We start from the raw sequence: 22,643 nt of genomic DNA, 5'->3' as shown, positions 1-22,643 counted from the left end.
TCACAGTATAAGAATTCAGAAAATTGAAACGAATAGACTAAATTGTTTAATCCAACCGCCTATTAATAATCTACCATTTATTTGTCCTACCAATGTGCATGTCATTCACGCGTATACTCCTGGTCTCACTGCGTCTCACCGTCTTGGTCTCACTGCGTCTCATCGTCTTGAGTGAGGGCATTTTAAACATTAATACATCATTGTGTAGTTCAAGATATACACAATGATATATTAATAACATTTTTCTTATTTTTTTAATAATAAGTACATGCATATGTATACATTATTTTTTAATAATAGATAGTGTTTGTTAATTAAGATATAAATTAAAAATAGTAAAATATAAAAAATATTTTAAATAAAAATACTTTCTATTGCGCTTGTTAAATTTATCTGTCGACTATTAAAAAAAAGTCACGTGATTTTTTATTTTAAAATTTTTAAATAAATTTATCTCTCCTTCTCCAAATAAATTTATCTTAAACTTTACAAATAAGAAAAAAAACGCATATATCCTGCAATGCATTTTAAAAAATTTAACAAACAATTTTATAAAAATATTAAAATATTTCTCAATTTTTAAAGATTAATAAAATTTAAATATATTAAAATAATATAAAATTCTTAAATCACAAACCGAGTGCTCCCAGTCTGTTTGATGACCACTTTGGACCGAGTCAGTTCAATTTTAATAATTATGTTTTCATAATATTACCTTTAAAATTATCTAAAATTCATACGAGTCAAGACGTCGTATTTATATGATAGTAACTTATTCAAAACTCGTACTCATATATGACATAATATGACAACTGTTCTTTCAGTGTTACATCTAGATAAAATCCTCAATCCAAAGTTATATTGTCACCATCCCCTATAATCTTTATCTGTACTAACTAAAACAAGGGGTAGTACCCCAGAGACAGAGAGAAACTGCCGGATTCGATGAGAAATTCAGTTACCCATAACAACAAACAAACAATGCAGCACCACCATGCATGCATGCATCATCCATCATGGTCTTAGAAGGTCATTTCGGACTTGCTTTGTACTCTCTAGCTCAAAATACAATGGCTAGTGAGAGCAGCATACACATTCATTCAAACCTCAACCTGAAAAACTCCATATTAATTTGCTATTATAAATATACTTCAATTAAGTGTTTTGGACGTTCAACTATATATGTAAATATCACAATTCCTAATGCTCCTATTGATTGACTTGACTTTACAGTAACGAAATCAATCCTAATGCCTTGTATTTTTCTACACTATATATCATCCAAAAAAGAACAAAGGGGAATTCTCACCGCCAAATTCAAGATAAGGCAGACTATCTGAAGGGGCTGTGCGCTTCACTTTCACATGAAGGTTTCCTTTCAGTTCAGTACTTCCCCCCTTTCTATCGCTTCTTGTTCCACCAGTGCATCCCCATTTGCAACTACCACGATTTTCAAAGCTCAAAGTTTCCTAAATCCAATAGAATGATAAATGGCATGAAGAGAAGTCCTCATTCTCAAGTTCGGGAATGTATCAACATCCAGTACTGCAATTAGAATGCTTGCTTATCTTCGGCCATGCCACTTGCCCCTTCTCAATCCTCATGATGATAAGGGGTCATAATAATATCAAAGTGCATAAGTCTTTCCCTGGTTTCACCACATTCTGGGCATCCGGCAACTGAACTCATCTCCGATTAAGTTACTACTAAGTTTTTCATCCTTATCTAATATAGGCATACAGTCAGCTTCAAATTAAATTGAGCCGTAACTCAAATTCTCCCACTTGAAGGGTGCGACTAAACCAATGTCAGGCTGGCCTCGTAAAAATAGGCAGACACATACGCAGACAGCAGCTACGGCAAGCATCGAATGCATGTATGGCCAGTGAAGCAAGCCTCTTGAACCAGTTATCCTATTGCTGTATCTTTTGGCCACAACAGAACACTTTGAACAAGCACTTTGCCCTTGCTTGAGCTGGCGGGAACTTTCCTGGTGCTCCTGACTCACCCTCAACCATTGTTTCTCTATCTCATTCCCAATTGATACAGAAACTTGAGCATTTTTCCTGTCAGCAAGCTTCTGAGCCACCAGATTGTTATATGAGTGATTGTTCCTCATTGTGGCATATGCATATGGAGACAGCCCATTTGAATCCAGGGCAGAGTACCAGCAATGCAGCCCAAACTGCATTAGAAGACAAAACAAGAGGAAAAATAAATGATCCACTAAGAACAGACAAAATTGGAAAAATTGAAATGAAGTGATATGCAGAATGTACAAAGAAAAAATGGCATTTAGTGCCAAACCCAATTAGGATCACATCTCCAGACATTTAGATTGATTTTTATGGTTTATTCCTTCTTTCTCCTTTTTTGTCCTCTATTTTCAAGAAAGGGGTTCCAGCACCTGGAACCACCATTATGTTTTTTCAGTTAACCAAGGCCTTATGAAGCCTTTAAAAACTAATTATATCTTATCTTGAGAGCACACAAGAAGTTGAGTACGCATTCAGATTCAGTTAAATGCATTCGTTGGCAACATTAAGAGGAAATTCAAAAGCATTAAGCAAACTACCTCCTGCGGGTCACTTGTCAGAGCATCAACCATATCAACTGAACCAGATAAAGAAGCAGCTAGGTGCAGAGGTGTAACACCAGCGGGTCCAACAAGATTGGGTGGGAAGATGTAGTTTGAACTATCCTTTCCACCAAGTATAGAATAATTAATGAGCAGGTGAACCATGTTTCTGCACCTCCTTTTCACTGCCCTGTTCAAAAGGTAAATCTCTGACAGCATATCCAAAGACTCTTTCAATGGCTGCTTTCCATTTAAATCTTTGTGTAGCAAAATGTCTAGGAGCGTTCTGACCAAAGCACAGCAGTCTCTTTCAACCGAGAATATGAATAGAAATCTGAACCGAACAAGTGTATAATCAGGAACCTCGACAACATAAGCGCTTCTCTTCCTTTGAAATAGCCACCCAAGCTCATTTAGAAAGTGCAGGACATCTTCCTTTGACCTAGGTTGTTCAGAATTGCGGACCTGTTCCTCTGGAATAGTATCATGTACTTCAGCATCTTCATCAAATTCACACTCAAGTAGTCTCAATTCTTGACAGATGGTGGCATCAGCTATTATTACAGGAAAACTGGTGCCTTTGATACCATTCTCAACCTGTTGATGCCAATAGCAGATGTTACCATTTGATAGTCTTCCAAATTTCCTAAACCTTCAGATTAAATAAAACTGATCAGTGGGAATCTAAGTGCTACCTCAATGAAACAGCGACCTAGGGTACCAGGATTTGCCCCGCGAATTTTAAAATTGACCACGCTTATCTCATCATATAAAGTTTCCTCACTGGAGAAGCCTAAAACTTCCGTTGATATATAACCACCCATTTGTGTGCAGTGAATCCTGCAAAATAATCAAACCACAAAATCGTGAAAAGGTACACACAAAGTAAAATGGATCAGCTCTACTAGCAAAAGAGAACGCAGAACGCATACTTGGTGCCCGGAATGTTCAAATTCCGCCCCTTCAACAAAAGAGAAGTCGCTTGTCCACCTACTACTGCCAAAGGAGATACTGATATTATCTCTGGAGGATGCCATGCTCTCCAGGATTTCCAGAGGTGAATCTTTCCTGAAGAATTGATGATACAGGTTAAGCAAGTTGCAGTCACAAGGTAACATCAAACAAAATTTCCATTCCAAGACACAACCTGACAAAACCATTTCTTCCTTCTTAAGTTTAGTTGGATCGTATAATGTAGTGAGAACCTTTAGGCAAAAAGTAGTGGTGTGCAACCTTGATGCATATCATCAGCACTTACAGTATCCTACTACTTACCATCTTTATGCAATGCTAGCTGCCTGTCTGTATAAACCAAAAACCTTCCATTTCTCCAAAAGTCAGTAACAGGATCCCAAACCAAAGAATTGATACAATGGCGAAGGTTTTCTTCAAGCTGCAAAAACCACACGCGCCCTGTAAATGGTCAGCATAAAAGCTACACAAGAAAACAGTGGAAATTATTCACAGTTTACTAACTTGCTCCCAAGAAGAAGATGGCATTGATATGTAAACAGTTAAAACTACGCATCCAGGCCTAATATAACTCTCCATTTCAGATGGACTGCAAGAAAGCCAATTGTAGATCTGGAAAGAGAGGCAACAACAATATTAGCCACTTAAATGAATTGCCACTAGAACATAAAATGTTAAGACTTAAGAAAGAACACTTGCCTGTGACCGCAATGTTCCTGGTAATTGACTGGGATCCTTCCCAAACAGTTTGAATATCATTCTTCCAGTGCGATCCTAGGGGCATATCATAAATTCATTCCAAACCATGTGAGAGACAAAATAAAGCTACTCAGGTGAAAAGATAGGAAATCAAAGTGGATAATCAGAAAAACCAGACAGAATAGTAGTGAACTACCGGAGCATCAGAATTCGAACTAGAAGGTGAGTGATCAGATCCAGATGAGGATGTTGACCCTTCTTGGTATGGAAAAGTTCGGAATGGACCATTAAGGAAACCTCTTTTTGACCCTCCAAAAACCTCAATTGATGTTACACAGCCCTGAGTTGTACTGCCTTCCACATTTGCCTTGAGTTCTAGACCAGTTGATACCCTCCCTGACTCGGGCTTTCTTGCAGTTGGCACTGGGAACAGATTTTGCACAACAGGTGGAGAAGATGAAGGTGATATCTCTTCAATGGGATTACTGCTGTCGGAAGAGAAGCATTTTCTTGCACATGCTAGTTTTGATGAGTTATCATCTTCAGTTGAAGAATTAAATAGCTGTAAAGGTAAATTTGATCTAGTTTCTTGAATTTGGCAATCTGAATCTTCAACAGGGGACTGGTAACTAGTACTACTTTTTTCTCCCCCAACTATAGGAAACTTGAGAGATTCTGCCTTTTGCATATTAAGACTTAATGCTTTGTTCAGACAGGTGGGGTTGGTGTTCTTAGCTTCAACTTCCTGGTTGCTTCTTTGAGATAGTACTGAAAGGGCATCAGGAGTAGATGCCGCCAGAGTGGCTGACAGAACAGCAAGCAAGTCCTTCGTTGATGGAGAAGCCAAATTTCTATTCATTGCATTCAGGTTGTCAGAAGGTACTTGTTCTTGAAGGGCCCAAATTGAATTTCCTGGCACAGGCAACTTAACTTCCAGGCCCTTTGGCAAAGGTAATGAATTTATCTTCCTAAGAATCTGAATGAGCTGGTCCTTGTTTGCTACTGAAGAATAATCTGTGCATTTGACCTCTTTATTCCCTGAGTTCAGAATAGAACATGTTAATAGTGATCAGCATAGAGATATGAAAAATAATCCAGCCATCCAATTGTTTTACCTTGAATACGAGCTAAAGTTGTCAGCAAATTAACAATATCCAAATCTCCATTGCCAGCACTAACATTATTTCCAGGAAGTACGGTATGAGAGGAAACATCCTCTGTCTGAGTTTTCCTTCTCCGTCGGTTGTGTCCAGCAAGTCGACGTCTACAACTTCGCTTTCCCTCATCAAATTCAGAAAGAGGATGAAACCTGAAAGGAGCCAATGAAGCATTTAAGGGTGGGTAGTACAGTGCAAAAATAAATAAATAAATAGAAGGTGACATTACAAAGACTTATAGATGGTGATCCTAGTAATCACAGAAACAGGATCAAACAGAGAAGGATAAAGCTGACACCAGAGATAGAGCTGATTAGGAAGTACAGATGGATAAAAGAAGTTGAAAACTTATCAATATTAATTCATCCAAACACACCGCAAATTGCACTAGAATAAGAAAGAAGCTTCCATGAACTCAAATTAGCAACTACGTACAATATGACATAACTGTAAATTTAGAGATTGAAGAGCTTGGGGGTAAACCTGCTGCACTGCTGACAGAACCTTTGCATCTGTTTTCCCACTGAGGCTTGGCTTGCCTTGCTGTGAACCTCACATACCTTGTGCCTCCGGTGATAGTCTTTCGCATTCGACAGATCCTCCCAGCAGTTATCAACTTGACACATTGGATAATTGCCACCACCCGGAGATCCAGATCGGACTCTCTTACTGGGCCTTGACATGTGCTCGTCCAATGAATTCAAGCCACCACCTAGCCTCAACCAAAGGTTTTCATCATCTTCATTGACATGGCCTTTCTTCTGTGACATAGCAACCTCACCAATTGCACCAACTGTTTCTTTCTGTTGATCAGAGTAGAGTGGCCCTGCACTACCAACTTGTAATACATCCAACTCTGATGGTTTAGCAACAAATCTTGCACTGTCCCAACCCCAATCCTTGGGATTCCAGCTGCCTTCACGAATTTGAAACCCTGAGGTGAACTGTGACTGCTGCTGAAAATTTGGAGCCTGAATTGGTAGACCACGCTTCTTAGCCATGGGATTTCCCTCACAGTATCTAACAGGCAGAGTCTGGTGAATGAATAATGGAGATGCTATTTGAGGGCCTACCTCGTCCATCGATCAAAATATGAACCCTCAAACCTCTGTTTAGCATAAGAATAAAAAGAACACGTCACTTGACTTCCGTGTTGCAGAAACAGAAGCATAAAAAATCAAGGTTTAAATCCTACATTAGGAAATAAGCCACATGATGGAAATGAAAGGTTTTTAACCTATAATCTGGTATTCAAAATCATGCCATTTGGACTTCCAAAAACACAGATACACAAGGGGAGATCAAGACGCCTATACCATAAAATCAATTCTGAAGAAATGAAATAAAAAGTATATATGATAGAATCATAACCGTAAAACAAGACCCCAAGTCATGAACCTGAGCGAGCCTATTTTTGGCATAGACACAATAACGACTTGCTATAGTCTTAATTCAGTGCATAGAATTACAAATCCAAATATAGTCAATTGGACACCTAAAATCCCAGCGTATCAAAAGGAAATGAGAATTTCCAATAAGAGAAAAGGGAAAAAAATTGGGAACCGGTGAAAACGTTCCAAGAAGACCAACAACGAAGACTAGCTTAAAAAGGGAAAAAAATATTTCTGAAATTTTTAACACCGAACAGAATAACATACACGAGACAAATCTTCAATGATCACTTCGAAAACGGGACCGATCACAAAACCTAGAAACCAGCATCAAAGTTAGTTACCTTCACGGACTTCTAGGGCCCCATCGCAAAGCTTCTTCTCGCCCAAACAAATCCTCCAAATTTCAAATTGAGAAAGAATCGCAGTACGATTCACAGTAAAGAACCGCCAAAACGCCGATGAGTTCCGTTGATTCAAACAGAGGGTCAGCAGATCAGATCTGACCTAATCCAATCTCACCCGACCGGATCTAATCTGAAAACACACCGCCGGCGAAGAACAAAAGCAAAGGAAGGAAAGGGAAAGGGCAAGGAAAGGAAAGGGAAGTCTGCCGCCAGTATCTCTTTACTTTTCTTGCAACAACCACCAACAAGACGAATACTTTTTCTCTCTACTTTTTTTTTTTTTTTTTTCCTTGTTTTCCCTTTCAGACTTGGCAGAAACAGTAAATTGAACCAATATCAGGGGGCTAAATTGAGCCGGCCCTGCGCGAAGAATCTACGAGCCTTCCAGTCTTCGACTTCCGCTTTTTCTTTCTTAAATCCTAAACCTACGATACGAAGATGACAGGTTTGCCTGCGATGGAAGCAACGTACCGAGAAGCCAACACGGTCTGCGCCGAGCCGCAGCCCAGCCCAGCCCGCACCGCGGGGTCCTTTCTTTCTTCCTCCCTTTGTCCACCCCGGTTCTGGACCCCTGAATTTTTTATAAATAGCGGGAAGACCCCTACGGATTTTTAAAATATTGCATTTGATACCCCCGAGCGTGAGTGAAAGTCAACGGGAAGGGGTACAACAACGTTGTGGGGGCGATCCTGAGAACCGCCGACCTCACTTGGGAACACACACACGCAGCTGTAAAATATTCCCTCCCGAGAGATTTGAGTCCACCGTAATAAACATATCGCCTTATCTTGCTTGCCAACGTGTGTTGTACCGACCCTTCTTTCTCAACATAATTTTTAAAAAATCATGCTACATTACATCATTTTTATACATCTTAAATTATATAAGAGATATTATGATCAAAATATCCTGCACCTCTCCATGTGCCTCATAAAGGATATTTTTATCATCGATACACATTTGTATAGTACAAAGTGTATATAAAAATGTATCAATAGTATTATTCATTTTTAGTGACTCCTCGCACCAGGAGGATAATAATCATGGGTTGGCTCGGCTCGTGATTTTTGTAGGTTAAATTTTGATTGAATTAATAATATTAATATTAAATGAATATTTTGAAATTTTAATAAATTTTTTAAACCTTATCTGATTTCGGCACATCGAGTATGACTCAACTTTAAATAATAAACTCTTTGGTGTCACTATTTTGTTATTTAGTAATATAATACTATTTTTTTTTTGAGTAATTAATTTAATCCTTAGATCAAGTGAAGTGGACAGAATTTTTATTTATTTATTTTTTTATGATAAATTTTCTTTTGAACTGAAAATAGAAATTTAACTTATTTGATAAATTTAATTTTTTTTTTTTTTTTTTAGTTTTGCTTGAAGCTCAAATCGGAGCTGAATAAGAGAGTATTTTTATCAAATAAATAAATATATAACAGTTGAAAATAGTTATCTAAAAATGAATGAAAACTTCAAATGAAAACAAAAGCTACTAATCAGAGAATCAAAAACTCTTAAGGGCATATCCAATCAGTTTTGACTTTTGAGGAGGCAGCCACTAAACTGAAGGTAACATTGAATATAGGACAGGATTAGATCAAACGGATATTGGAAAAGAATGGCAACCGGCAACCGGCAGTGGCAGTCAACGGGGACATGAAAGAAGAATCAAAATCTAGGTCAGTACGTCACAAAACCAATACTTGATTGCCGTAGTTGAAATTGAAAAGAATTAGGTGTACATCCATTTTGTACATCTTGAACTATATAAGGAAGTATTATGATCAAAATATTCTCCACTTCACATGCGCCTCACGCGCTTCTATACGTCTCATGAGAGATTTTTTATCATTATACCTCCTTATGTAGTTCAAGATGTACAAAATGAGTGTATCAAATGCATTTTCCAATTGAAAATCACCACCAGCTCAAGCTGAAGGAAGGTCGGTCGGTGTAACATAACGTGGGCTGTGCTGATTTGGGAAAATGAAAAAAACAAATAATTAATTGGATAATAAGAAATAAAAGAACATATACATATCTCTCAGTAGTGTAGTGCCAACTTTGCACGAGTTGAAAAGGGACTATTTTCAAAAATCAAACCCATTAATTTCTAGTCCCAAAAGGTGAATACACGAAGCAGGAAGCAGGACAACTACTATTGATTGATAATAGAGTAACATGCCCAAACATAATAGGCTTATGACTATAACCGTAAGTGCTCGACCTAGGCATGGCATCTCAGGCTAGAGGGAGAGAAGGGAAAATAGCGATGCAAACACTGCTAGCAATCAATGTTGTTTTATTTAGTTACTGGGTCTAATTAAAGCAACACAAACCGATTCTTTCTAGTTCGTTCATATAGCATATGAGAGAGAACCAATCTATCAAAAGCTATGTCAAAAAAAAAAATATATATATATATATATTAAAAAAACAAACAATTATAATCACTGAAAGCAAACCGAAGGACTAAAAAACAAAACAAAACAAATCCCAAGTACCCACTGAGAAGAGAGCAAAACGAATTGCCTAATTATCTGCGAAATGATTTGTGATCCTCAGTTGATTGCAGTCAGTCAATTGGCAAAAGGCATTCAGAATCCAGAGCCCCGCATCCGAAGGTTACGCCCAAGATTGGAATAGAACCCAACGTTAACCAACAAGAACAGCAGAATGACGAGCAGCACCGTAAAACCGATCCAAATCCATTGCTGCATCTTCCTTTTACCCCTGTTGCGAAGAGGCGGAGGAATAGATTTTGTCTTGATCTGCTTTGAGTATTGGAATGATTTTTGATGCCTTTTTGTTGTTGTACTGTTATTATTCTCCTCAGCCTCTAGCTCCTTGGTAGCTGCTGCATCTGCGGATTCCGACTTCAAGGCAGTTTCTCCTTCATCTTTACCACTTTCAAGAGTCTCTGTTGGAGTTCCTTTCCTTTTCTCCTTCTTCTTTGCCCTCTTCTGTCTCTCCTGCAATTGATCATCAAATGGTACCACATTTTACTAGGTGATCCAAATGTGATTCATATTAATTTGTGGTGCACTAAAAAGAACTCGGAATTTAAGGAATTCACCTTCTCTTTTTGTTCAGCTTCCTTCTGTGCTCGCATCTCAGCCCTTATCAGGGCCTTCTCAGCATTTTTCCTTTTTCTCTCTAGTGCCTCCATGGCTTTCACCTTTTCCTCCAGACGGCGTTGCTCTTTCAACTTGGCCGCTGCCTCTTCCTTCCTCAATTCCTCTTCTTTCCGGGCCAACTCTTGCTCCTCCTTTGTTTTCTTGTGCTCTTCCTCTGGCATCTCTTCAGACTCATCCCTGCCAGAATCAGTTGCCAAGCCATTCCTCAAGGTAGGTTTCCCAGGTTGTGTAGCTTTTGCCGTCTTATCCATTTGCTTTGTAACCGTTGCCACAGGTTTAGAATCTGTTTCTTCACTTTCCATAGCTGAAGCTTGCTTTTCTTGTCCCGCAGGCAAAACTGGAAAGTCAGAGTCAACATTGCCAGAGATTGAACTGGAGCGATCAACTTTTTCATCCACAACATTGGGCAGTACAATTGGCTCCTCATTAGGGCCAAGTGCACGACCATCCAATGTCCTCAATCTCCTTAATGTACTCTTTGTGTTGCATCTAATGTATTCTTTCCGGAACTCATCGTTCTTGTTCCATAACTCCATGATTGCCTCTACCTAAACAATCATAAACTAAAAGTAAGCCAGATTGTAGTTATGCAAATATAGAGAAAGAATGTGCATAGACCAACCTGGTTAACACAATGACGGTACAGTTCCTCTTTTTTCCCACTTAATGCATAATCATTAGCTGCCGCTGTGTCATCCTTGCACATCCGGAACCTTGTGTTCTGCAAGTTTAAAGTAATCAGAGTTAATCCCACATTTCATTTCATTCATTTCCTTAAATATGACATTCTTCGTATCAGGTGCAAGTTTCTATTGCTCCCAAAGGTGAAATGTAGAGAAACAGAACCATATACACACCAAAAGCCCTATCAATAATTTAAGAGATCCAAACTATTTGGAAGCCCAAACTAGAAACAAGGAATGGGGAAACAAGTTTTCAGGCTAGACGCAGAGAAACTTATGAATTGTCCCAACAGTTTTCTTTATTACAGAAAGAAAGTTACGTGGACTACATCCCCCCTCCACTGATATGTTTCAAACACGTCAGTTTTAGGCAAGTGTCCACTAAATCAGCCAACGAAAATTGTAAAGCTCCAGCACATGGTGCAAACAGATCCTGGGATAAATATCAACATTCAAAGGGAATAATCAAAAGATCATGGGAGACAATCTTCACATGGTGCAAACAGTACTCCCACATACGCCAATAAGTGTTAGTGCTCCTATTTAAGTAAAGCCCCAGCACATAAAGTATTTCACTGTAATACTTAACAGATGAATTTGGTAATCAAAAATTTGAAATCCACTGGATGACAAGACCAAATCTCCATTTTAGCATTGCACTCAAAAACTAGCATTAACTTGTACTTAACACCATACAGCTTTCGGTTTCCCATGGTTAGTAGATCATCTAAATTCAAAAATAAAAAACACAAAGACATTAAAATGTAATCAATGTATAGAAGAGCTTTAACCTGATCACACCAAAAAAGGAAAGTAAAGACTCGTGATTTGGAATTCTACAACATTTTGCAACCACCAAGACAGAATTCATTTTGATTTCCCTGAATTTATATTTATTAGAAAGAGAATAACTAATATTTTGTCCTTTTAATAAGGATTTCTTACAATAAGATAGTGGACATATCGTATATGTCTTTCTGCACATTTGGGTGTTACATAGCAAGTGTGAGAGAGAGAGAGTGATCATAGTTCTAATAAGCAATCAACTGACTATTAATAAGAAAAGAGTATTTAATATATCAATAACCTTAACATTGAGAAAACCAATTGCATGCATAACTAATAGGCTCTTGAACTAAACTGGAAATCTAAGCTGCCATGTTTAAACGTTTTGTGATGACGTGGACTCTGCCAATGTCAAACACCCTTTACTGCTATGTTTTTATAGGAGAAGAATTTCAAGATGGTGCCTTGCTAAAAAGATAGTTTTTAGATTAGGATATTCTCATTGGAAACCCAACATTGAATCTAACTGCACTTCACATGGAAGAAATAAATATAGAATGAAAAGCCAGCCAGAACAAAAATACAAAAAGCTTTTTCAAAGGCCTCAACTACCATGTTTCCAATATCTTGGTATAAAGAGACAAGTGTAATGGTATGGCAATACTACTATGGACCATTACGTACTATTACAACCAATTACAGGCCATTAAGCCTAAAATTGCTGTATCATTTCACCCATTTATTCTCCTTTTCATTATTTACTCAACTGTTAACCCTTTCAGTGCACTATATGATTTAAAAGGTGCGCTATAAGATTTGAGATTAAAATAATAAAGTTACTCTTTAACCATAGATCAAGTGAAATTATTACATTTTTCTAATTTACAATTTCATTATTTTCTGTTAAAAGACTTAGCATAAAACAAAAAAGAAAAAAGAAAAAAGGCTTACTAAAATTCATAAAATTTAATTAATATAAAGCATTAGTAGAACCCAATTTGGAACCAAAACAAATATAATAAAAATATCATCAAGTTTGCTAATAATCTAAAAGAACGAGTTCTACTGTGTCTATGTCTCCATCAGTAACTGTGACTAAACTTAATTCTTTTCAAGAAAATTAAATACAGCTTCACAAAAGCTGACTAAAACAAACCTTTTCATATAATTGTCTCCTCAGGTTCTGCAAATGTGCGTATGCTTTTTGGCGAATATCATCTGCTGTTCTAAACTGACCATGCAATTCCTTTAGATGTTTAGTTTCATCACTGTACTTTTTCCCTGCGGCCAAAGCGATTGCTTCAGCTTTTGAAACTTTGTCCTTGAGCAAATCTAACTCCTTCTTCAAAATCTGCAATACCTTAGAATTAGATCACTAAAGAAATCTTTAATGATTAAGATGAGCAGTTCTAACTTCCACATCTATAAACCGGATCCAATTCTCCTTTTAAGCAATCAGAAGTGATAATACAAGGAAGTTAGATATCCTAATTTAAACTTTCACATCAATTCTCTCCAAATACCAAACTAAATAGTTCCATACCTTCATCCGCTCTTCAATGTGGTCTCTCTGGTTTAAAGCCTGCTGGACTTCATCTTGGCTGCCCATATTAGATGAAAGCTCCTCACGAAGATGTTTCAGTTGCTTGATTTCGCGTATGAACTGTTTTTCTTCTTTAAGAGGCAGTGTTTCATGTTGTATCATGTGTTCCATACTGTGTATCTGATCCCAATCAATAAATCCAATAATATATGTCCATTGGAAAAGGCAAAGTGTTAATACTCATTTAAGGTTATGTGCAGTTATTAATTTATATTTTTGTAGAAAAAAGAAGAGTGCTTACCCTGGTATCAATATCCTCAACAGACATAGCATTCTTCACCCTGTTAATCACAGATTGAACAGAATCTATTTCCTGACGTTTCAACCTTACTAAACCTCGTGCAGCTCTCTCTTCTAATTTGGCAGCTCCAAGACTGCTATGAAGTTTCTGACAACCGGCCTGTTTATAGGAGCATCACATTAGTCATAATCCTGAGAGATTATATTACTATATTAAGAAAAGCATTCACCAGGAGCATCACATTAATCATATGACAATAATTCTTAAGGCTAGATAAAAACAAGAAATGGTTACCCTAATCATTTGGACATCAGCTCCAATTGCATCCCTTTGTCGGGTCTTCTCATCAACTTGCATCTGAGCTTGTCTGATTTGTTCTCTAAGGTTTTCATCATCATATCTTGGAATCTTAATCAAGAAGGGGAAAGGCTTTTTCAGAGATCCAATACCCACACTGTCATCCATAGCATCAGCAGTAGACACTTCAGGTGAAGGTGTTAAGATCTCATCCTTGCAACCCTGTCCAGTGATCTCAGTCTGCTGAACTGTACGATTGCCACAATCATCTCCATCCACAACATTGACTTGATCTCCCATAGCATCAGCGGTAGACACATTGGGAGGAGGTGCTAAGATCTCATCCTTGGTACCATCTCCAGATTTCTCAGTCTTTTGACATGTAAGATTGCCATGATCATCTCCATCCACACCATTGACTTGATCTCCCATAGCATCAGCAGTAGGCACTTTGGGTGAAGGTGTTAAGATCTCATCCTTGTAACCCTGTCCAGGGTTCTCAGTTTTTTGACATGTAAGATTGCCATGATCAACTCCATCCACACCGTTGACTTGATCTCCCCTAGCATCAGCAGTGGACACTTCAGGTGAAGGTGCTAAGATCTCATCCTTGTAGCCCTGTCCAGAGTTGTCTGTCTTTTGACCTGTAAGATTTCCATGACCATCTCCATCCACACCATTGACTTGATCACCCATAGCATCAGCAGTAGACACTTCGGGTGAAGGTGCTAAGAACTCATCCTTGTAATTGCCATGATCATCTCCATCCACATCATTGACTTGATCTCCCGTAGCATCAGCAGTAGGCACTTTGGGTGAAGGTGCTAAGATCCCATCCTTGTAACCCTGACCAAAGTTCTCAGTCTTTTGGCATGTATGATTGCCATGATCATCTCCATCCACACCACTGACTTGATCTCCCATAGCATCAGTAGTAGACACTTCGGGTGAAGATGCTAAGATCTCATCCTTGTAACTCTGTCCAGTGTTCTCAGTCTTTTGACATGTAAGATTGCTGTGATCATCCCCATCCATACCATTGACTTGATCTCCCATATGTTGGACATTCACTGCCTCAGGGACGCTGTTTAGAGCAGTCACATCATTGACTACAGGCTCATCCAGAACATTAGATTGAGACACAGCAGCAGCATCGTAAGATGAAACTCTTCCACTAGTGGAAGAAGAGTGATCAACTTCATTCTCTGAGTTCAGATCAGAACCACCTCCATGTTGAATTGAATCAGTAGTATTATCTTCCAGATTTGAACCATCAACTGCATCAGGCTGGCCGTAAGCACAATCTGTTACCTTATTTGAAATGTCAGAGCCAGTATTAATATCAGTGCAGAGCAAAGAAGATACGTTTTCTTCAGGATCAATGGAACAATGCATAATATCAGTTTCTAAGCTTGTTTGATTACAACTTATTATCCTGTCAGCTCTAGTGCTGTCATTCTCAACTTCAATATCTAAATTTGCATCTTTAGCAGAATAAGAAAGGGCACTGTCAACCAGTTTGTTTCCAATTTCAGAATCTGGTTTCCTGTTTTTGGAACATGAAGGCAAGCTTTCAGCATCCTCAGTGGAGACACTCACTTCAATTGAACCTTGACCATCATCGACAAGTTCATTATGGACTTTGGCTTGTGAAGGCCTATCTTCAACAAGAGAAGCAGGGCAACTGTCTATACTTCCATAAGAGACATGTTCATTTGCATGTTCTGCTTCAAAAGGTTTACCAATCTCATTGGCTACTTCTGCTACTTCACTTCCCTCATCTATACCATTGATAATGCTGTTGGTAACAAACAATTGAGATTCCTGATTTTCTTTAGGTACCAAGCTCATCTCTGTTTTTTCTACCTCTTCAAGCTTCTCCTGTCTAATATCAAGCTGATGGGACTCAGATTCAGTAGATTCTGCCTGTGTGATTTGAGAGTCCAAACTTTCTTTTACTTCTGGAGGTAACTGCAACTTAGTTTGATCCTCGGTAGCAGATTCTAGCTCTGTGATTTGAGATTCCAAACTTCCTTTTACTTCGGGAGGTAACTCCAACTTTGTTTGATTCTCAGCATTCACCTCGCTAACATCAACCTCGGGCAACCTGCATCCAGAAGCCTCTGAAAGCATAACTTGAGATTCCTGGTTAGCTTCTAGCTCTGTAGTCAATTGAATATTTGTTTGTTCATCCAAGTTCACCTTGACACCATCAACTAATGGTGGGTTACATTCAGCAACTTCTGGAAGCAGAATTTGTGCTTCAGAGCTTCCCCCAAAACCTTCGCGTGATTCAAAAACATTTTGTTCCTTGGAATCCTCCTGCCCCAAAATTTCAGATTTCTGAAGCCCCACTGACTCTGCAGTTGGATCTAGATTAGCTTGTTCGTCAGATTTGAGTTTGTCATCATCAAGCTCCAATGTTCCGCAATCACCAGCCTCTAAACCCATAGTTGGTAATTCCTGATCCTTTACTAGGTCAGGAGCAGGATTTGAATCCTTTTGTTCCTCACCATCGGCATTACCATCCAGCGGCATGCATTGGGGTTCTATAACAGCTGTCGCACTTTGTTGCTCCACCAGAACATCATCCCTGTCCAAACTGGATATGGCCAGTGAACCACTAACAGAAACAACCGCAGCCCCAGCAATGCTTTCATCCTCCACCGACACAGTTTCTCCATTGTCATCATTCAATTCCCCAACTTGGCCCTCTGAACCCTTGTTTGATTCAGAAAGGGCGTGCAATTTGTGGTCGCACTCCCCATTGAGGGCCCTTTCAACAGGATCACCCTTTGCAGAGTCGCTCCAGCTTACAAAGACGTATGAAACGTCCGGATCATCCTTCTGGTTCCCACTCCCATTCACATTAGAACCTTCTGCTTCAGCTGCTTCTTTTTCTGCTCCTTGTCCTCCGTCGACGTCGACAAGCTTATCACCCCCATTGCAACCGTCACTAATTTTGGCCAGATCCTCCCGCATATCTCCCTCAATTGCAGCCTTGGAAACCTCAGAGACTTGGCTACGAGCTTGGGTTTCCGCCGCCATTGGGCCCCCAAAACCGATCCAACTCGCTAAGGCACGATCACACCGGACGCTACAACTGCAGAATTATTCTCAAGCGTAACTACCCTTTCACGATCAAAATTGAGGGATCAAATCAAACCCCTCGACGAATCTAATTCAATGCAGGTAAACAAATTCACATGGTAAGCGAAATTGCAAAGAGATCGAACGAACTTACAATCAGTCCTTTGATCCAGCTAAACGACGACGGTTTCTCCAGATCGAACGCGCCTCCAGATCCAGAGCCAGATCAGCCGAATCACGACCCCCTAGCTTTTGGTAGAGAGTATCAAAATTGGTCAACTACTAGAAAGGCGATCAGAGTCCAGCTTTTGCCAGAGAGTATCAAAATTGGTCAAATATCAGATGAGCAATTAGGGTTTCCCATAAGGGCATAACAGAAATATAAGGGCAAAAAAAAAACACACACACAGATAGAGATAGAGATAGATATATATATATATAGAGAGAGAGAGAGAGGGGGGGGGGGGGGGGGTGTTGAGTCGGAACAGCTGGCGAGGGAAAAGCCTTCGTGTTGTTGTGTCTCGCTTGGATTTGAACTCAAATTGGTCTCCCACTCACGTTTTTCCCCTGTTTTCTTTTCTATCTCCTCCTCCTGTTTATAACAGAAATCGGCTTCTCTTCACTTCTTCGGCCTCTCTCCTCATTCTCATCACTCATCAAAGACAAAATATTTTAAATTACCCTCATCTTGTTTATCCCTTTATCCAACTAGTTTTTCAAACCTTTTTTAAACTCAAATATATATTTATATATATATATATCCCATCAATCAAATATAGGAATGTATCATGTATGGATAATTTCCGTTGCATTAAAGTTTCGATTTCGATATCAAAAGCGAAAAAGAATCTCATATTAGTTTCGCCATGTATGGATAAGTTCATATGATGAAATTTTAATTTTGGTGTTATTCGCAATAGGGAGTGTCGTATTACTCGTATCTGTCTGTATCTAAGGTTATCAATTCGGTTGGATGCGTCGATATTGGAAACGTCGGTGAGACCAAAAGAGGTGGAGTCTTCTAAAAATAGAATCGTTGCATTTTAGTTGAATAATATCTTCCATAACTATAAAGATAATTATACGACAAATAAAGTTAACAAGATTGAAAAACTTAAAAACGCACGACAATATATCGCCGCTACAAAACAAAATATGAGTTATTGAAGTTTTTTTTGCACGTCAAAATTTAAATTTTTGACATAAAATATTTTTGTTAGAAATTTCAATTTACTTAATTTCATTTCTATATTAGTTTTAAATATGAGAATTGTAATTCAATTATAGTTTTAATTTTTAAGTGTATTTGTTCCAAATGGAAGAATGAGAAATCTAATGCTGAAGATGGACTTGCTGAAACTAATGAATTATAATTCCAATTCTATAATAATTGATTCCAAACAAGTAGCAAATGTGTTATTCACGCCAAAACTAATTTTTTTTCATGTACTTTTATGGTTTTCTTATATAGTCATTTAAATTTTTTATTATTTTAATTATATTTCTTAAATATATATTTTTGAATTAATTTAATTTACATATTTTGAACTTTTTATCGTATAACATTTTAAATTTTTTGTTATCTCAATTACACCCTTGCAGATACATTTTCGAGTTAATTTAACACGTATATTTTGATGTATAAGAAAAGTAAAGTGGTATAAATTAGCACTTTGTCTCTATTTTTCTATGTCTCTATCTATCTATTTCTTTTAATTTACTCTCCCTTCTCCATTTATTTATCTGGAGCATTAAAGTAGCAGTTCTGCTAACTTAAAGTTGAATTTGTCTACCATTAACATTAATGGAGAATAATCAAACAGATTAACTTATTACCTGTCATTATCGAGCAACTACACAATTGAATGTGTCATATATTAAGACAAACCACGAGAGAAAGTTGGGTTGCAAAAATTATGTAATAATTTCGGTTTGTATTACTTTTCTCATATTCTATTAGGATTTTGATTGCCATAAATTTTTATACCTTATTTTTGTAAATTTAGGGTTTTCTTATTAATAGATTTATAATCTTACAAAAAATACAAAAATATGGTATTTACAATTTCTTTCAATGGGTTGATATTCCTTTGTCTGGTGATATCCAAAGAATCATAATAGGTTTGATGAAAAAAGTAAGAGAATGCGAGAATAAAATAATATAATTACTAATAATATTTATAACTTGATAAATCAATCAAAATTTTCATCCAAATTATTAACTCATTTCACCTTTTTTTTTAACACATCAAAATATAATATTTAAATTAATTAAAAAATACGAGTACACGAGTGTAATTGAAACAACAAAAAATTTATATTACCAAACAAAAAAAAATCAAAATATGTGGATTAAATTTATTCAAAAATATAAGTACATAAATATAATTAAAATAACAAAAATTCAAGTGGTCACACGAAAAAAAATATTAAAATACAAAAACAAAAATATGAGTTATGTTCACAATTAATCTCAAACTCAAAATAAAAAAAAATAAATATCAAGAACACTATACCAAATTAAAACAAACAATGCCTTAAGACACGAATTTCAACATGAAATGGACTTTCCTTTTTGCATTAATTTTAGGTAAGAAAAAGGCTCTTAACGAAAATAGTCATTTTATGGGAGGTAGGGTTGAATGCTATAATATAATTTCTTAACAAAAATAGTTATTCCATGCCTAAAAGACTGATGAATTTAATTTTATAATTTAAGTATAAAGGTGATAAAATGATGGGTTATATTAGACGTAGATGGAGGGGAATTATGTAATTTACAAAAAAAAAGAATGCTAAATACTAAATTAGAAATAATATAATAATAATTGTATCGTTATTGTGTCAAAATCTCACGCCATCGTCACTCAAAACATCTCTCATTTGATTCAATTTCGTTATACATTTGCTCCATCATGCATAGTGCATTAAATAATGATCCACGATAAATACCAGTCTATTTATTTATATTTATATGGGCTATCTTTTTCACAAAGTAAATCTTAAATTAATTGTATAACAAAATAATAAATTTCAAATTATAAACAATAAATAATAATACTATTAAAACGCAATTTAGATATTAAAATTAAATTGAGAAGAATCCCTTTGAAAATAATCAAATCACAAGATGCTTAATACAGATTGGCCTTTTATCTTATTATTATTAGGAAAAGAAGGGGAAGGCCTGTTTTAGCTTGCCGACAGCGACAAGGCGACAAAAATAATAAAGTATCTTTTATTAGTTTACGTTAATTACATATGTGCTTCCGTACTTGAACTTTATTTATTATTATATTTACGTTAATTATACATGTAAATATAAATATATGTATAAGCACGTATATTATAGATTATGTATACATACGTATGCGTGATACATATACGTATGCAAGTTTATAAATGCATACATATGTAGTATACACATATTATTATATACATGTGTTATATACTATTGTTAAATGAACGTGAGTATAACTTACTCTTAAAAGTTAAACCATTAATTTGACGATGTGAGACAAATGCAACTTTAACACCCTCTCTCACGCATAACGGGCAAATACATGTGGGCAAAGTCAAAACCCAACACCACAAACAAAAAGCTGCTCTGATACTGTGTCAAATGAACCTGTGTAAAACTCATTCCTAAAAGCTAACTGTTAGAAGAAAGGTGCTCAAACTAAGGACGAAGTCAGAATTTTGATTCAGTGGGGATGAACTTAAATACAAAAAATATAATTTCAAAAATAAGATAATAATAGTAATATTAAAATTTTAAAACTTTTTACAATTGTTATTTACGACTTTTCATATTTTGATAACGTCACATAATGAGCTCTTACAATATCCTTCTGAATATCATGTGATGTTAATATGAAAATTTCATGAGTATTTTTCAAAGTAACAACCTTAATCTCCTTATTATGATTAGGTAGAAATTGCAATTGTTTAAAAAAATTACCTTGATTATTTGAATATTTAGACTTGTCGTGATCAAGAAAGGCTAATCTTTGTTGTATAAGAAGTCAAACACAATTAATTGATGCATTCAAACGAATTTGATAATCACACCATATTTGTTTTGATTGCCTAAAGAAAACTATCTAAATATTTTGCTCTTGATTCATTAAGATTTTACAATTATTTTGAGTTTGATTGTGTGCACTATTGGCATTTCCAACATAAACTTGAAGTCTATCTTTCTTTTTAAAATTACTAAACCCTTATTTCACAAAAGAATCATATCTTCTTGTTTTCCATTATTTGTTTTTAAAAGATAATAGTATAAACAAAATGCAACATCTTTACTTATATTATATTCCAACCAATCACTAAATTCATTGAACTAAATTGGAATGAACCGTTTTGATTTTTTATGTGAAAATGTATGATTTCTAGACGATTTTTTAACGTGGAAATCATCTTGGTTTCTAATTGGGCTTTTGTCCTAGTTTTTTTTATTTACAAAATATTTTATGATTTGATTTTATGTGCTCACTAACATTCTCTCGACGCTGGCAAAGAACATTTCATGAGTTCATTTTGACATCTTCAAGCAAGTTTTGATTTGTTGAGTTTTTTCGGTCTTCCTTTATATCTTAAGCTTGTTGCTAAAGATGGTAATAGGTTTTTCATTTATCTATTTACATATTTATTTTGATAAATTTTTAAATAAGTTTTATGTTTATATCTTAATTTTATATTTATTTTAATTTTTAATAAATAACTTAGATTTTTCAGTTACATACTTATTTTAATAAATATTTAAACGACTTTTATGTTTATATCTTAATTTTTATATTTATTTTAATTTTAAATAAGTAATTGGGATTTGTTCCTAATTCATTGCCATCTTTGCCAGCCTATCAATTGTGTCTGTGTTAGTCTTCAGCATCTTGCTTAGACAGATGTAAATGATCCTTAATTAATTTTATTTACTTATTTATTTTAATTAATTCTTAATATATCTTACATCTAAATCTCTATCTTTATACTTTCTTAAACACTTGTTGATTGAAACTTTCTAAATCTTATCAAAACTAATTATCTTGCCAAGAGTAACATCAGTCAAATTACTATTATAAAAATTATATTCAAAATATTCACATTTTTATAATATTAAAGTAATAAAGAGATTATAGAGAAAACTTTACAATGATGGTATTAAAATATGATTAAGGTTTTGTTGAGTATTGTTTATGGTGGAGTTTAAGCTTATGAATACCTTTTAAAAGACAAATTATGAAAAGTTATTTGAGTGTTTAGTTTATTAATATAAATTATTATTTTTTTAAATACTTAAAAACCAAAACTTTTTATGGCCTCGTGTGGCTCCGCTTTTGGTCCAAATCACATATAAACAACATAACAACCCAATAACTTGGTGACGTGAAATAAATGCAACTTCAACAACTATATGTAATACAAATGTATTTACATATATACATATGTATTAGAAATATTGAACTTGAAATTCTAATATATATTAATTATTCAAATACTTAAATTTCAATAATGTCATTTTAAATGATAAAATTTAAAATATACACATTTTAAATTCAAAATCTCAAATGATATCATTTAAAATACC

General features: G+C 35.9%; 2 protein-coding genes across 2 annotated transcripts; both read right to left on the bottom strand.

Annotated features, from left to right (window-relative positions):
• Nucleotides 1–1,113: 1,113 nt before the first annotated feature.
• Nucleotides 1,114–7,710, bottom strand: LOC127798663 (squamosa promoter-binding-like protein 14). Its single transcript, XM_052332194.1, has 11 exons — nucleotides 7,142–7,710; nucleotides 5,890–6,514; nucleotides 5,365–5,558; nucleotides 4,446–5,287; nucleotides 4,250–4,324; nucleotides 4,055–4,162; nucleotides 3,854–3,971; nucleotides 3,511–3,646; nucleotides 3,274–3,418; nucleotides 2,576–3,175; nucleotides 1,114–2,185 (listed from the first exon to the last, which is right to left on the bottom strand). The coding sequence occupies exons 2-11, from the start codon at nucleotides 6,486–6,488 to the stop codon at nucleotides 1,754–1,756; spliced, it is 3,249 nt and encodes a 1,082-aa protein (XP_052188154.1). The 5' UTR covers nucleotides 6,489–6,514; nucleotides 7,142–7,710; the 3' UTR covers nucleotides 1,114–1,753.
• Nucleotides 7,711–9,558: 1,848 nt separating this feature from the next.
• On the bottom strand, nucleotides 9,559–17,620 carry LOC127798662 (uncharacterized). Its single transcript, XM_052332193.1, has 8 exons — nucleotides 17,208–17,620; nucleotides 13,961–17,066; nucleotides 13,667–13,825; nucleotides 13,366–13,545; nucleotides 12,979–13,173; nucleotides 10,976–11,074; nucleotides 10,293–10,901; nucleotides 9,559–10,188 (listed from the first exon to the last, which is right to left on the bottom strand). The coding sequence occupies exons 2-8, from the start codon at nucleotides 17,009–17,011 to the stop codon at nucleotides 9,814–9,816; spliced, it is 4,668 nt and encodes a 1,555-aa protein (XP_052188153.1). The 5' UTR covers nucleotides 17,012–17,066; nucleotides 17,208–17,620; the 3' UTR covers nucleotides 9,559–9,813.
• Between the last annotated feature and the right edge of the window lie 5,023 nt (nucleotides 17,621–22,643).

This window comes from Diospyros lotus, chromosome 4 (genome assembly GCF_014633365.1).
Source record: "Diospyros lotus cultivar Yz01 chromosome 4, ASM1463336v1, whole genome shotgun sequence".
NCBI lineage: Eukaryota > Viridiplantae > Streptophyta > Magnoliopsida > Ericales > Ebenaceae > Diospyros > Diospyros lotus.
The sequence above is the reverse complement of the archived record's forward strand: the minus strand, read 5'-3'. Positions and strand labels throughout refer to the sequence as shown.

Coding starts and splice junctions, on each gene's coding strand:
- LOC127798663 (XM_052332194.1), bottom strand. CDS start 6,488: ATGGACGAGGTAGGCCCTCAAATAGCATCTCCATTATTCATTCACCAG. Junction 3,647..3,853: donor GCTAGCATTGCATAAAGATG/GTAAGTAGTAGG, acceptor TCAATTCTTCAG/GAAAGATTCACCTCTGGAAA. Junction 3,419..3,510: donor TTGAACATTCCGGGCACCAA/GTATGCGTTCTG, acceptor ATTATTTTGCAG/GATTCACTGCACACAAATGG.
- LOC127798662 (XM_052332193.1), bottom strand. CDS start 17,011: ATGGCGGCGGAAACCCAAGCTCGTAGCCAAGTCTCTGAGGTTTCCAAG. Junction 11,075..12,978: donor GGAGACAATTATATGAAAAG/GTTTGTTTTAGT, acceptor TTAAACTTGCAG/AACACAAGGTTCCGGATGTG. Junction 10,189..10,292: donor AAGCTGAACAAAAAGAGAAG/GTGAATTCCTTA, acceptor GATCAATTGCAG/GAGAGACAGAAGAGGGCAAA.